Genomic DNA, 15,920 nt, shown 5'->3' with positions numbered 1-15,920 from the left:
ATTACTTTCATGAAATATTCCTCAAGAATACGCGCGAAACTAAAACGTCACAACCGTATTTACTTATTTTCATCTAAACACACCTATCGACCAATGAGCGCGCGAGTAGTATCTCAGTTATTTTATGAACTTAGCTTTATCCATCGTTTGAACAACCAAATTCAACATGTATGCTTGAATAAGTTGCTTCCGTTCTCCATTTTCCAATTCCTCGCAATTCACTCTGTTTGCCCCCAAATTTTGCATAAACTATTGTTGTAAAACTCTTGGGAATATGCAGACCTCCCAAGAGCATTTAAAAACATTTGTTTGTGGAACATTTGAGGGCCGGGATGGGCAAAGATTACTTGTTTAGCTGGACTATAAGGAAATTACGGTATGCTAATACCGAAAGCTACACGGAGCGACTCGAGACCTGACTAATGCTATTGGAAAAATTCCATTTTTTTAAAAATCATTATTGCTTTTAAAATGACTTTTCGTCAAATATTTTGTCGATTGATCCCGCTACTTGTCTACTACGCTACTTGGTTGTCTCAGTGGGCATGCAAACGATCATGACTTGTTTGAATGTGCCGGCTATTTTTATTTGACACTCGACACTGTGTACAAAGCAAATGCGAATTGCTATAAACAAAGACAGTTCAATCTTACACTATGGCCTGTTACTCAAACAAACCCTTGCATGTCCCCTAGTTGTTCTCATAGTAACCGAAAACAGTTGGGGCTCACTCCATGCAAAAGGCTTGTACCTGTTAGTTGCTGGTACATGAATAAAGACAAAGTTTATATGCACACTTAAACTGCAAGATTGTATGCTTTTTTCATTTCAACGTAGCATGTTCTGGTAATAACGTTTTACAGGACTAGAAACACGTGCAAAGTTTCGGTAAGGTTTACCTTTGCCTTGCATTGTCTTTAACTGTTAAGTGTGAAAGCGTTCATTTAACACCCGTAAAAATAGTTTTCGCATTTTTTCAGTTCTGTTCTTATTACCAGTTCTTCAGAATTGGCTTTTTTTTTTTTTTTTTTTTTTTTTGTGGAACGTGTTGATTTTAGCGTTAGTTTGCACAAACCGCTCAGTATTCTACATTTTGCCCAAATTCGTTTGTTATGAAAAAGAACTTGACTGGGGCGACCAAATCGAGGAATGTTTGGTCTTGTACCTGCTACCAGTAGACAAAAATGACAAATTTTCTGGTCTCTTAACTTCAGGGTCACAGACAGTTGTTCATCTTGAGTCTCAGTGCCAATCCCATTCGAAATATTGACACTATAACTGACCCTGGAAGATAACTTCATTTAACGTTTGTTAGCATGACTAAAGGTTAGTCCATTAAGGTATCGTTAAAGGTTGTTTACTCTTGTATTTTGCACGCGATCCTAAATGGCCCTTAACGCTTGAAAGAGCAACCTCGCTCGTTTTTAGAAGTAAGAAATTATCACAACTTAATACTATTTGATAGCACGCTTGACGCTTTATAAGTTCACCTCAATATTCCCTTTGTTCTAAAACACCTTTTTGAATCGATATTTCGTCAGGACTATGGATCACGTCATTTTATTTGAAAAGGAGATTAGCCAGCGTGTAATTTAACGGTCGGTTCTATAACAGTAAAATGCCGTGATTTGTTTGTCAACGGGAGCCTTTGATTGCGAACCATGGTGCCTTTGTTTTACCAACGACAAATTGAAACGAGAAATGACGAAAAAGGCAAGTACACTGACTAAAAAAAGATAGAAGGCGGAAAATTGAGGCGGAAAATGTCTAGAAATGCTCGGCGGTTCCTCGATTCTTCGCCTGGTGTGTTTGTTGTCGTTTCTGTGGCCACACGTAGCTTCGCTTTATAGAACAACATACATAGACAACTTCAAACGCGCGCAGGCTGGAGGGGGCTTGAGAAGAAATGCGTTTTATTCCAGTTCTCATCGCACGAATTACTCTTGGTTGTCGAAAATAAATCCAATGGCATTGTCGTATACCAGGAAAAACAAGTGGAGTCACTCCAACAGGGTAAGGTCGAAAAACATGATGGAGGTGTTAAGTTTTGTTTTGTCATTGTTTCAATAAGTATTGTTTCCGGAAACAGGTAAACTATTGTTAGGAAGACCGCCTGCTTTCTGTTTGAGAACTTAACACAACTTCCCGTCTGAGCTAAGACTGTAGCTCTAAGTAACTGTGCAAAGTGTTTACTCCAGTGGTTATATTTGGAAAAATATCCGCATTTCTGTAATTAGAATAAACTTAAAAAAAGTTTTATCATGGCCAGCAAGCAAAACGTGATTTTGCCATTATGAAAAAACCGGTTTATTTTTAAGAAAATAAATGCGATATCTGTAAAAATGGCGCGTGTATAGGTCGTTAACTTTCCATTCTATGAATACATGGCCAGTAGAGATAGCAGAAGAATATTTTGAAACGCTTGTTAAGATTGTTTACAAGTTAATCTGTCAGGTTTCTTCTCGCGTGTCGTTGGGTTTTGACCTCATCGCTCGCGTTATAACCAACCTCTCATTGTTCAGGAAAAGTGGAATGTTCTAAGGATTTGAAGACTTGCTATACAAAAACGCGTGCATTCTATATCAACAAAATCAAACTGTAAGCATAGGCTATTGCTAACGGTTAGCAGTTGAACATACCAGTTCCTATGGATTTTTTGGCGCCAAAAAAACAATTGAAAATTCATTCTGGTTTGGAGAGTACATTGAAGTTGGCCCAAATTTCATTCGCCAATCGGCAAACCATGGTAATTTTTAACTTCATTCGCCGAAACTGGATTCTCAGTCAACGAAAACGCCAAAGCTCCAGTGGATAAATTGATTTGTTTAATTCCTGCTTTACTTCTGCTTTTGCGTTACTTTTTGTGGTTGCGTGACTAAAGAGTTGGAAGGTTAAAACAACGCGTGACCAGAAAACATCACAAAACATAGCACGACATTATCTCTTTATATCGGTTTTGCAGCGGCAAGACATTTACGATGGTTCTGATTTTGACTGGGAGGGCTTCCCAGTGGAAGACACCCCGACGTGGCCCCCAGACTACAACTCGTGGCCCCAAACAGCGACCCAGGCTCCTCCACAGGTACTACCAAAGTACCCACCATTAGTACCCACCCAGGCGCCTCTTCAGGGACCCTATCAAGTACCTCCTGTGGTACCCACCCAGATGAGTGTCCCAGTAGTGCCTCAAGTTTCTCCTTCGTTGACGGTTTCCCAGGCAAGACCTCCATTTTCAACATCGCAGTCACAAATCTGGCCATCTCGACTTAAACCTCAAAACGATATGAAGTTAGTACTAGAAGAATGTTATTTTAAGAGCTTGTTTTACACATGTGAGCTCCTCCATTCATAAAGACTTCGGCCTTAAAAAAAATGGCTGCAATTTTTCGTTCGATTTTGGACCATTCAAGATTTTGTACTTTAAAAACGTTAAAAACGACACAAGAAAAAGAAAACTAATTTTCAACCGTGTTCAGTTAAATCACTTTTAAACATGTTTACATGCTGGTATGAACTGGGCATTAGTGTTTTCATTTTAGTAAGCACGATGGCCTGGTTGTTTGCGCGTTGCGATCCGTTTGGATCATTCCTGGTTTGAGCTCTCCCCAGGTCATTATCACGGTGCCTAACGTACGGCACCGGCGATCCGCTACGGCGACCTAACGGATACATTGTATATTTATGACACAGGTTGCCTGTAATGCTTGAAGCACACAATGCATCAAGGGTATGCAGCCCAGGGCCACCTTTGAGTGTTAATCCGTTGTTCAGGAATTGTCTTGTCATTGGGGACTCCATCTCACTCGGGTAGATATAAATCCCTTGATATTTCACTTTTAATGCTGTCGAAAATCAGTCACTAGGAGAGTGCTAGGGTGTTTTAACTGTTACTTTAGAGGCTCAATCAGAATCTCTACTCCCAGCTAGCGCTGTCCTAGTTGATTAGACTTGGAAGAAATGAAGCAATCAGCAAACAAATTGACAAAGGCTCCTAATAATCCAATTTTTTCAGGAGCCAATGTTTCTCTTTTACACGTAATTGCTACGTTCACCTTTGCACTTCTCCAGTTACATTACCATTTTTATGATATTCAGGTTGTGACGCCTCGCCATTTTCGTTTTACTACTGACCCCAACCTTTCTCTTCTTTAGCTACCTGACAACCGTCAAGGGCGAACTAAAAGGATTGTGCCAGGTTCAACACGCGCCATTTGCTAAGGGGTCTGGGGCGGTGGATTCCAGATACGGTCTGCAATGCCTGTCAATGATGCTTCACACGACGGCACTGGAACCAACCAGTTATGACGCAGTTGTGTTCAATTTTGGAATGCATGACATTGACTACAGCAAATTGTTTCCGGAAGTAAGTTCAGTAGACGTTTTCTTGTTATTTCTTTGTTTGCCGTGTTTAAGTAATGTAGTCGGAGCAACTTTGATGCCACTCAAAATCGAGCTTATTTTTTGGCCATGTCATAACAACAACGCTTGGTTGTGAACTGAAAACGATCAGGTTTTGACCGTCTTCTTTCTTCTTTTGTAAAATTTTATGACTATTAACAAGCTGCTGATTGAAATATCTCCTCATTTTTATTAAGAGTCCCTGTCCATAAAAATGGAAAATAACTCGGCTAGGGTCGAAAATTCGATTTCGCTCATATTTTCATGGTAGATAGGCTAGGGCATGACAAAAACTACTGGATAGTTTTTTTGGCAAAATATCCTTTTATTTCAAAGAAATATGCAAATTACCAAATTCCGTTAAAATCGTCATTTGACGCACCATTTTATTAAGCAAGTTTGAGAGCCTCGCATGCAAAACCACATTATTCTTCCGTCTTTAAAACACTCAAATATTTTTGTGCAATGTTTAAATGTGTACTGGGTTGATTCTAGGGAAAGTTGCGTTGTCGTTTTGGGTGCAAAATAATTAAATTTCGAAGACATACATTTCATTCACTTAAAAGTACTTCGTAAATATAATTAATTTTCACCATGTGCGAAACCTTCAAATGGATCAAGCTTCTGGTGGTTGAATCGCAGAAGGATGGTCTACAGATTCCTGTAAAAATTTCTTTGGGCAAATGATTGTGAGCGACGCGAGAGCTTTTCAAAGTACGTCAAAAATGCAAACATTTGACCATCCGTCGTCAAATTTCAATTTACGGGTTAGACATATATTTTAGCATGCGCCACATGACTTGACCTATGTTAAGTTGAAATAGACTCAGAGCTGATAATTTTGAAATGTTCTTACCTCATTTGCTGTAAAAGGCAGGTCCAAAGCCGATTTGACGTGTTCCTCTCACCATTCGTCGCACATAAAGCAGAAGTTTGCTTTTGTTTACATAACGTCCGATGTACATCGCCAACTGTTAACTTATTTAATGGTCGAATACCATGAATCGGTGACCCTCTTTCGACACATATGATCACCACTGCATCTAAGTCAAAAACGGCTAAGTCATTTGTAGATAGTTGCTTGCTTTGCACTTCACCAAACTATTACGTTTGATCATCATGGTTTGATGGTTTGAATCCTTGCTTGCAGCGGTTCCTTGTTCGTCACGCAATGCTGTCATCCCATTTTAGGGGGTAGGGGTAGGACAATTTCTATCCTAATACGTAAGGCTCCGTAAGGCTTAGAATCACTGGGAGCACACAATCGTGTTGAGTAGGAAGAGATTGAATTAAGAAATGAAAAGAATGAATAGTTTACCATTGCCCCTGTTGTTATCTTTTACTCGACCACCGCTACCTACATGCCCTGCGTAATACTGTAACGCTAAACTCATACCTAGGTCTTTTCGCGCTATGCAATTATTTTTGTTTTATACATGTAATACAGTGGGCTACCCCCGGGGAAATGGGTGGTGACCGCTTAATGGGGCTAGCCGCTCAAATAGAGATTGGTGTACCTTGAATATTTAATTTTTCACCATCTTTCTGCGCTTATGAACATCACTGCATCTAAGTCTACAACGGCTGAGTCATTTGTAGATAGTTGCTTGCTTTACGCTTCGCCAAAATATTGCGTTTGATCGATTGCTGACCATTGTTGATAAGCGTGTCGGCGCAGCACAATCTTACAGCCGTTATTTGTTCGCCACGCAATGCTGTCACGGCATACGCTGCACATTATAATCTATTTTGTATAGGGTACTCTCAGGATAAGTGAAACAATTTAATCATTGTTCATCTGTTTGTTGATATATATAATAATATGTGTATATTTATATAATCGTGTTCTATAGTGTACGTGGCGTCGGTCCAAATCACGTTTGTTGTACGTTTTGACGTTTCAGACAACAGCTGATAAAGCTAGTGCCTGTACTCACTAGAATTTTAAGAAAATCGCCATAAACAAATTATAGATCAATGACGCAAGAACTACCTGAAATAAAAATAGGAAATCACAACGTGTCTAATTCGTGAGAAAAAAAGACTAAATTTAATTAGTAATTATGTGAGTAAATAGCCCTGGCCATGCTATTTTATTTGGCGTATTTTGTTTGCTTGGTGGCGAGGCATTGGTATGTAACAGAAAATAGTGGACTGTTGTCAATACAGTCCAAAATTATCGTCAGTAAAATATTGTAAATAAAACACCTATTGACCAGTTACCTCCGCGCCCACCATTTGGTCATTCCGATAAGGGTTTCATTATTGTCTTTACCCCTATTAAGCGGCCACCTAAAATTTAAGAACTTTGTTTTGGAAAGGGCGATGGCAGATAAGAGTCTGAAACTGAAGTGCATGACGAGTGATAATTCAAACACACGTCTATCATGATTGTCTTGAATTGACTCCATGTTCGCCAAGAAATTTATAGCCCGACAGTGAAAAATTAAATATTCAAGGTACACCAATCTCTATTTGAGCGGCTAGCCCCATTAAGCGGTCTCCACCCATTTCCCCGGGGGTAGCCCACTGTATTACATGTATAAAACAAAAATAATTGCATAGCGCGAAAAGACCTAGGTATGAGTTTAGCGTTACAGTATTACGCAGGGCATGTAGGTAGCGGTGGTCGAGTAAAAGATAACAACAGGGGCAATGGTAAACTATTCATTCTTTTCATTTCTTAATTCAGTCTCTTCCTACTCAACACGATTGTGTGCTCCCAGTGATTCTAAGCCTTACGGAGCCTTACGTATTAGGATAGAAATTGTCCTACCCCTACCCCCTAAAATGGGATGACAGCATTGCGTGACGAACAAGGAACCGCTGCAAGCAAGGATTCAAACCATCAAACCATGATGATCAAACGTAATAGTTTGGTGAAGTGCAAAGCAAGCAACTATCTACAAATGACTTAGCCGTTTTTGACTTAGATGCAGTGGTGATCATATGTGTCGAAAGAGGGTCACCGATTCATGGTATTCGACCATTAAATAAGTTAACAGTTGGCGATGTACATCGGACGTTATGTAAACAAAAGCAAACTTCTGCTTTATGTGCGACGAATGGTGAGAGGAACACGTCAAATCGGCTTTGGACCTGCCTTTTACAGCAAATGAGGTAAGAACATTTCAAAATTATCAGCTCTGAGTCTATTTCAACTTAACATAGGTCAAGTCATGTGGCGCATACTAAAATATATGTCTAACCCGTAAATTGAAATTTGACGACGGATGGTCAAATGTTTGCATTTTTGACGTACTTTGAAAAGCTCTCGCGTCGCTCACAATCATTTGCCCAAAGAAATTTTTACAGGAATCTGTAGACCATCCTTCTGCGATTCAACCACCAGAAGCTTGATCCATTTGAAGGTTTCGCACATGGTGAAAATTAATTATATTTACGAAGTACTTTTAAGTGAATGAAATGTATGTCTTCGAAATTTAATTATTTTGCACCCAAAACGACAACGCAACTTTCCCTAGAATCAACCCAGTACACATTTAAACATTGCACAAAAATATTTGAGTGTTTTAAAGACGGAAGAATAATGTGGTTTTGCATGCGAGGCTCTCAAACTTGCTTAATAAAATGGTGCGTCAAATGACGATTTTAACGGAATTTGGTAATTTGCATATTTCTTTGAAATAAAAGGATATTTTGCCAAAAAAACTATCCAGTAGTTTTTGTCATGCCCTAGCCTATCTACCATAAGAATATGAGCGAAATCGAATTTTCGACCCTTGCCGCGGAATTAAGAATTTGTCTGATTTTTACAGGCAGGCACTCTTAATAATTATCACTTTAATATCATGAACTTCAAATTCTCGTTTTCCCTTATTAAGATTTTCATTATCAAGATTAAGATGTTCAAAATTATCAATGAAGCCAGAAAAAGGAAGGCAAATTTATAGCTGATTGACTAGTATTTGCACATGTAAAACAAAGATCTGAAAAATGACATGGTAAAATTGGACGAAGCCGGAATCAGTTTGGACGCGTGTCCAACTTAATTTGGATAGATAATCGTTCGCGCTTGAGCGGAATTTTAGGCTGACAATAATTTATCCCTTGGTAAATGACAACCTTAGACTTTCATGAAGACGTCATTTATCATCGCAGTTATAGACAAAACTTAAGCAGATGTGAAATTAAAGCCTGAAAAAGAAACTTCAGGCTTTGACGGGATTCTATGACCTCTGCGATACCGGTGCAGTGCTCTACCAGCTGAACTATCAAGCCACCTGGGAGCTGGTCTCTTTGTGAGTTCGTAATATACCCGTAGATGGTGAAGACTTAGACTAGACTTAGACGTTCAGCTACAAAACCTCCATACGGTTCCTGAGTAAATCAAATTCTTTGTTAGGAATTCGTCCCATTAGAGGAATATGGACAAAATCTGATGAAGATTAAAGAGCTTCTTCTCCAAAGTGGTGCTCAGGTGGCGTTTGCTCTGACAACTCCAGTTCCTGTCGCTGGACGAAGAAACAAGAGAGTTGTCAAATACAACAAGGAGGCGAGAAGGTATCAGAGAAAACTCTACATGTCTTTGCATTGTTTTTAAGATATAAACACTATTATTGTTCAAATTGTTTTCTTAGTACTTTTATATTATGGATGTACGCGAAAGAACAATCACCATAGTTTTGTCTACACACGCCCTAAATTTCGCGAGGTCTTGCAAAAGTGCTCTGATTAGTAATATATGTATAATGTAAGTTCGTGCTAAAATGAAATACCCTGAAGTAGTTTCGGTTTTTCGGTTCCATTCACCAGAATATTTGAAAATGAAATCCATGAGAAAATTCGCTAAACCTCAGGGGAGAGAAAGTAAAAGTCACTTAATTACAATAAGTAAAATAAAATGCATGCTAAATCACTTTCATTATAGGTTGTTATCTTACCTGTACCTTTGTGTTTGCAGAGTTATGGAGGACGGCAGCGGGAAGGTAGAGATTGTGGACCTGCATTCTGTCGTCATTCATGAGTGTGGAGAGCCCCCTTACGAAACATGTAGCATCATGAAACGACCTCGGGATGTGGTAAGATATTTCTGTTAATATTTTTTTGTTACTTATTTGGCTGATAGGGCTGTTGGAGCAGCAAATTACCATTATTGGAAAAATCGCGAAGGTACCAACAGCATTTTTGAGTCTTATTAACCATTTTAAAAACTTCTGTGCGCACTCTCAAATATTCCGAATTGTCACTTTGGAATGCTTCATTGTGTTGCTTAGCAACCTCGGAAACGAAAAAAAGCGAGCTCTGTTTACTTTCCCGAAAAACTGAGGCTAAATAATGCTTCGACTTTAAACCTAAGTTAAGAAAGACCCACTGTGGCATTGTCCTGGCGCTATGGTTGTCTGTTGCCGTTCGATTGGCGCATAATATATTTCCTATCCTTTGTTCCATTTCGCAGCATTTTAATCCCAAAGGAAATCGTCTTCTTGGAGTGAAAGTGGGAGCCACATTTCGAAGCCTTTTGTCCAAAGCTAAACCTCGAGGTTGGTAGTTTTAAGACGCTTATAAGTATATTCTACAAATTTGACACTCTGCTTTTGTACCAAATACGGTTTCACTATGTATACAATTGTCAGTAACTTCACTATCATTTTTAGGTCAATTTTCTCCTCCTAAGGCTCCAGAACTGTCTGCAAGAGAAGGTGGGAAAGATATTTTAAACTTTTAGTTGTCCTTATTTCAGAAGACGTAGCGTGCGTTCCTTTGTGGTTATACGAATCAGGATGAATGATCCAAATCACTCGGAATTGATGAAATTGATCCTTGTTTAGATTGGATTCATCGGTTCCTGCGATGCACCATGATCCGACTGATTTTGATCATGATCCGAATCACCACAAAGGAGAGCATCCTTATTTAATTTCCTTATTCAAAACACATAAGATGTCCAGGAGTCGTTGGAATGTTCTTCCAACTTGCTGCATGATCTGCTGAGTCCATAAATCCGTGTAAACACATTGGATGTACTGTCTTAACAACAGACATCCGCTGGTTTTTTACCGCTAAAAGCGAAAAATGAAAAATGCGCCTTCCCCAGTGTCGTAGCGCAATTCAGAATTTTTGTCTTTCATATTCATAAGATTTCAAGTACGTTATTTTCATAGGTTTGTGAAGATTTAGTTTAAAAACGACCAGTAGCTGATAGTAGTCCAAGTCAACTTCGGTAAATTTTAAAGAAAGTGATTTATTGTAATAAGTAATAATAAGTAGTTTGTTAAACCTCTCTGGCAGTCTTAGACTGAATTAACGAGCTAGGTTTACAAGAAATAAATTGCTGGGCTGGTACTAACTTCTTATCTGCCCGATGATACATCATCATGCTTTGACATGGGTAAACACATCACAATACAGTAAACTGCGAAGATCTAGGTAAAAATACTTTCATTTGATAATATATAAAGTGAACTTTAGAAACTTCTTTAAATCAAGTCATTTATTGCAGGGTTGGCAAGTTCTTATCTGCACGATGATACGTCGACATTTTGTCCTGATATGGTGACCCGATGCCCAACCCGGACCACGTGTTGCGAGAACTTGTTATCTTTGACTGGATACGGCTGCTGTATGGAGCCTGACGCCGTGAATTGCCCAGATAATTGGCATTGTTGCCCCAGGGGAACACATTGCTCGCCTGATTGCAATTTTCGATCGTGCAAGTGTCTGTTCCCTTCTTTCCGTCCTTCAGCTGCGCCAAAGTTAAACAAGGAGCCAAAAGAAAGCAAAATGAAGTCAAAATCCCATTCTGAATTACATTCTGCGAGTGTTAAGGTATCGAAGGAATCTGAAGGTAAGAAGAAAGTGCCCAAGACTGAAAAGGGAAAAAAGAAGAAAAATAAGGCAAAAGATACAAACGCAACTAAGTCGAGAAAGAAGGCTAGCGGAAAATCGAAACACAAACTCAAGCTGAAAGATAAGAAGAAAAAGAAGCACAAGCAAAGACGAAAGGACAAAGGAAGAGAGAAAACTAAAAAGTCGAGAAGCAAAGCGAAAGACAAAGGTAGGAAGTCCCGAAAACTGAAGAAATTTAAGAAAACTAAAGCAATCCATGAAATAAACAAGCACGTCGTTAAAGCGCACAGAACGTATCAACAAAATAATTTCCATCCTACCACAAAGCAACACTGGGTAACACTTTTGGATGATAGACTCAGTTCTGTTACGAAGCATAAACCAAACATCAAATTCTCACACACCTGGGGGAGAAGGAAGCACCAGAAACTGTCTTTTAAATCGAACGGAAACAAGAAAAAAGGACTCAAAACGGATGCTTCCATGGCGGACGAATTAAAACACCTTATTGTTAAACATCGAAAAGAAAAGCTACGAAGAAGGTTGAAACTTCGCGTAAATGACCATACTAAGCATAAACATGGAAGTCATAGAAATAGGTTTATTGATCGGAGAAAAACAACTACAAGAAAGAAGGGGAAAGGAAGATCGATTCACCCGACTCAGACAAGAAATACTTTTAAGCATCGTGATTTTAATTCCAGTGCAAGACACAAGAACGTTAAGGCCGGAAAGACGCTTCATGAAGTGAAAGCGGCAAATAAAGTGGAAACGAATAAAAGCAGACATGAAGAACAAATGTTAGGGCATCAAAATCATGTTTCTGTGAATATTTTTAATAATTTGAGGCAGACATTACACGAAAAAGTGATAGCCAAAGAAAACATTTCCCTTGGATTAAATCCTTTTAAACATAATGGGAAGATTGCTGAGCATTTCGCGACCAAAATTTCTGACAACAAAACGGATGAATTAGGGAAGACCAGATTTGACAACATCTTGGAGAGTGAAACAGCAAAGGATTCTTCGAAAGACCTTCAAAGGACTTCTTCAAGTAGCAATAAAAGTGAACCTCAACATATGAATAGGGTGAAATTGAAGGAGATATCAGACGCCTCAAGAAATGCTTCTACTAGCTTGGTTGAACATTCGCACAATTCTACCTCTAACTCTTCATCTGCTAAAAATGAAGGCGAGTCTAGTAATTCTATAATAGTTAGCGTTACCAGAGAGGGTCGAATTCAGCCCCAAGTCGATGAAAAAGAATCGAGAAAAAACTCATCAATTATCACCAAATCAAACTCCACTAAAAGTGGAAAAGACCAGAGAACTGCAGGGGAAAATCAAGACAGACTGGTGAAAGTTAATGGAAAGGTTAAACACGGTACAAGGCAACAAAATAAAACATTGGTTACGAATGATGCAAAGAATGCCTACAGTGTAGACATAGACAGTGTACGTTTAGTGACAGGTATGCAATATCAAGCCAAGGCGGATTGGGTTGGCAGTGCAAGTGGATTGGAAGCCGAAAACATCTCCATCGGATCTGCAAGTGGCCTAGAGATGTCTGCGGCTAGTGCAAAGAATGTCTCCAGTGCAGACACAGACAGTGTACCTTTAGTGATAGGAATGGGCAATCAAGCTAAGGCGGATTGGGTTGGCAGTGGAAGTGGATTGCAAGCCGACAAAATCTCTATCGGATCTGCAAGTGGCCTAGAGACGGCTGTGGCTAGTACAAAGAATGTCTCCGAAAAAATCTCCGTCGGATCAGCAAGTGGCCTAGAAATGGCTGCGGCTAGTGCAAAGAATGTCTCTAATGCAGACACTAAAAGTGTACGTTTAGTGACAGGTGTGCACCATCAACCTAAGGCGGGTTGGGTTGCCAGTGGAAATGGATTGGAAGCCGACGAATTCTCCATCGGATCTGCAAGTGACTTAGATATGAAAACTACATTTAGCGGTGAATATGATGAGTCAAACATTCGGCACATAAAGGTGATCCTCGGTGAAGACGACACTGAAAGCTCGACAACTGATCTAGAGAAGAATGAGACTACAAAGGCATTGCCTTTAGTTTATTCGTCATCAGAAAGCTCAACAAATGAAGGTGAAGGATCATCCAAAACATCTCCGTGGATAAAGCTGAATGCGGAATCCGATGACGTGGAGAGTTTCAGTGGTTCTAGTTTTGAGACGTTTTCTTCCGCATCTGGTAGTGATCTTCACTTTGGAGGCGAGGGTGATAACGGTTATGAAGAAAAGCTGGAGTATGGTGACCAGAAATATTTTTATTCCAGTGGCAGAGATGACAGTTATCAATCTGGATTGTTACTTTCGAGCGGAACGACTAGTTTGAACCAGTGGCAAAGGCCTCAAATTAAAGCAAAGGAGGACGAACAAAGCATTAAACAGCAAAATGAACATTATCCTAGTGACAATAGCTTACTGACCGATCTTTCTCAGATGTCATACAGTGACTGGGATGATGCCAGGGAAACATATAGTGGGCTTGGAAGTGGTCATTATGAATCAAGCACAGACCAATGGGGTACCGGTAGTGGAGTGGACGGAGTTTCCTCAGAGAGTCTTTCCAATGAGGCCAAACCAATTTCTTCGAGGAACTATATAGCTGCAAAGACCTTAAATATCGCTAACTCCATCCATCAAAGCAGTGGCGATTCAGATGAAGAACGCAACAAAAATGAGATTGTCAGTAGGGAGGGTATGAACTTGGAAAAAAGAAACCATGTTTTTACTTCGAATTCAGGCAGTCAAATGCAACTCAGTGAAGAACAGAGACGCAGGGGCAAATCATTGCATCAACAACACACTGAAAAAACGAAGGATATTGAGAACTGGGAAGACAGGGAACTCAAGCAGTTGTTGTCCTGGTTGTCAACGGCCAACGATGATGACAATAAACATTTTAACCAAATAATGGCATACAAAGATATAGCATCGGCGTATTCAAGATTTCATAGCATGATACTGCAAAAGATATCACCTCGTTTCTCTAAAAGTGAGCGCGATGACGTCAAAAGAAGAAATGAACAAGAAAAACAGACTCTTCGCCCATCACTAGTCTCAAGTGCAAGTGGTAGTGGAACTGAATCGAGTAATATGTTAAACTATATGGAGCCAGAATTTACCGGTGACACTGAAAACGAACCTGAATACAAAGAGGGATCGAACGTCGATCTCGAATGACCACGAACCGCAGCACTCTTTCATGGAAAGTATCTTTTATGGTAAATAACTCAAATTGTCATACCTCCAAACTTAAATACATGTCACGTGTCGTGGGTCAAAACTCAGTAATTCCCTAGGAAAACAACTTGAACTTTCGACTCGCACGTGATCAGGTCTTGCACCTTGAGACCGCGGCAAATTTGTGTGCTAGTCGGCGTGAAGGAAAGAAATTTTTCGCAGTTTTTCTTTATTTGAGTTGGGAGGTATAACAAAACACTTAAAGACTGGCCCCAAGGGAAACAGCGTGTTTTGTTTCCCACGACGGGAACAATTAGGGTCTCGATGCGGGGAAACACAAACCTCACTGTTTCTCTTGGGGCCAGTCATTAAATGCTTATTAGGCAAGTCAAATGTTGAAAATGTGTTGCCTTCAACTAGAACCATAAAAGCTCTCTTAAGGCTTTTATCTTTCATGCCCTTCAATTTTGAAATACTTTTTTATTTCTAAGGTGGTAGCCCAGTACAATTTTTGAAAAGGAATAGAATCTCTAGTTTTTCAGAATTCAAACTGAAAAAATTGACGATTTTATTACTTACTTATCAGTTGAGATGCGTTCCTAAATATTAACAGGAATCAAACCATAAACGTTCTCTACGTACACACTCTAAACTCTATTTATGATTTTAAAAAGCTGCGCTTGACATACTTAGCTTTCTTTTTCCGGCTTCCAAGATCGTATAACAAAAGAGCAAAAAAACTAAATTTGAAATAATTAGTAGGATATTTTTATTGTTGATATGTTGTTTTTCTTTAAATTCTTTAACCGAATTCTTATTTGCTTTGCAACTATTTTGTAATGGAATTGTTCTCTTGATGGGAAACGCTTTTAACATATTTTATAACACATTTGCTGATAGTCTTAGCTTACGAAACCGGCCTCAAGAGTCCTCCTGGGCCCGATGAGGATAAGTGAGTGAGCTTACGAAAACTATGTTTATTCGCATTGCTGACAGCCACCGTAATTTCACGTTATTTTACTCTACTAGTTGATTACTTTGTTTAACGAAAATCTTTCGAAAACGCCGCCGTTATGATGTATACAGTACAATGTTTGGAAAAAAACATTGATTTTGTTAATGTAAATAAATGCGAAGATTTATTTTCTTAACTTTTCGGGATTTGTCATTATTAGGTGTTTAATTTATAGGGAAGGGGCCAAACAAATAGACTACCTCGTTTCCAGGGTCTCTCATCTTCCCGCCCCTGGAGGAAGCGAGACCCTGGGAACGAGGTTGACAAATAGAAACGAAAACAAAAAATAAGTGACATATACTCTGAATCAGGCAATCAAGCGTAATTCCAATTTTGCTTCAAAATTGTAAACATTTACGAAAGATAAGTAGACCTACGTTCTTGTTTTGATGTTACAGCCTGACTAGTCTCAGGTCCAACGCCTCCACGTATGCTGCTACCCAACATACATGTTCAAGAGACACCTACGGAAAAACTGCGGACAAAAAT

General features: G+C 39.3%; 1 protein-coding gene across 1 annotated transcript; it reads left to right on the top strand.

Moving 5' to 3' along the window:
* Positions 1 to 1,267: 1,267 nt before the first annotated feature.
* On the top strand, positions 1,268 to 15,567 carry LOC110055805 (uncharacterized). Its single transcript, XM_089271413.1, has 9 exons — positions 1,268 to 2,014; positions 2,964 to 3,289; positions 3,692 to 3,808; positions 4,154 to 4,364; positions 8,766 to 8,923; positions 9,324 to 9,441; positions 9,819 to 9,903; positions 10,018 to 10,062; positions 10,863 to 15,567. Exons 1-9 carry the CDS (start codon positions 1,775 to 1,777, stop codon positions 14,414 to 14,416), a joined length of 4,854 nt encoding a protein of 1,617 aa, XP_089127539.1. The 5' UTR covers positions 1,268 to 1,774; the 3' UTR covers positions 14,417 to 15,567.
* The last annotated feature ends 353 nt before the right edge of the window (positions 15,568 to 15,920 follow it).

Source organism: Orbicella faveolata, unplaced genomic scaffold (genome assembly GCF_042242905.1).
Source record: "Orbicella faveolata isolate gen_17 unplaced genomic scaffold, um_ofav_v1 contig_34, whole genome shotgun sequence".
NCBI lineage: Eukaryota > Metazoa > Cnidaria > Anthozoa > Scleractinia > Merulinidae > Orbicella > Orbicella faveolata.
This window is presented reverse-complemented; position numbering and strand designations above follow the sequence as displayed.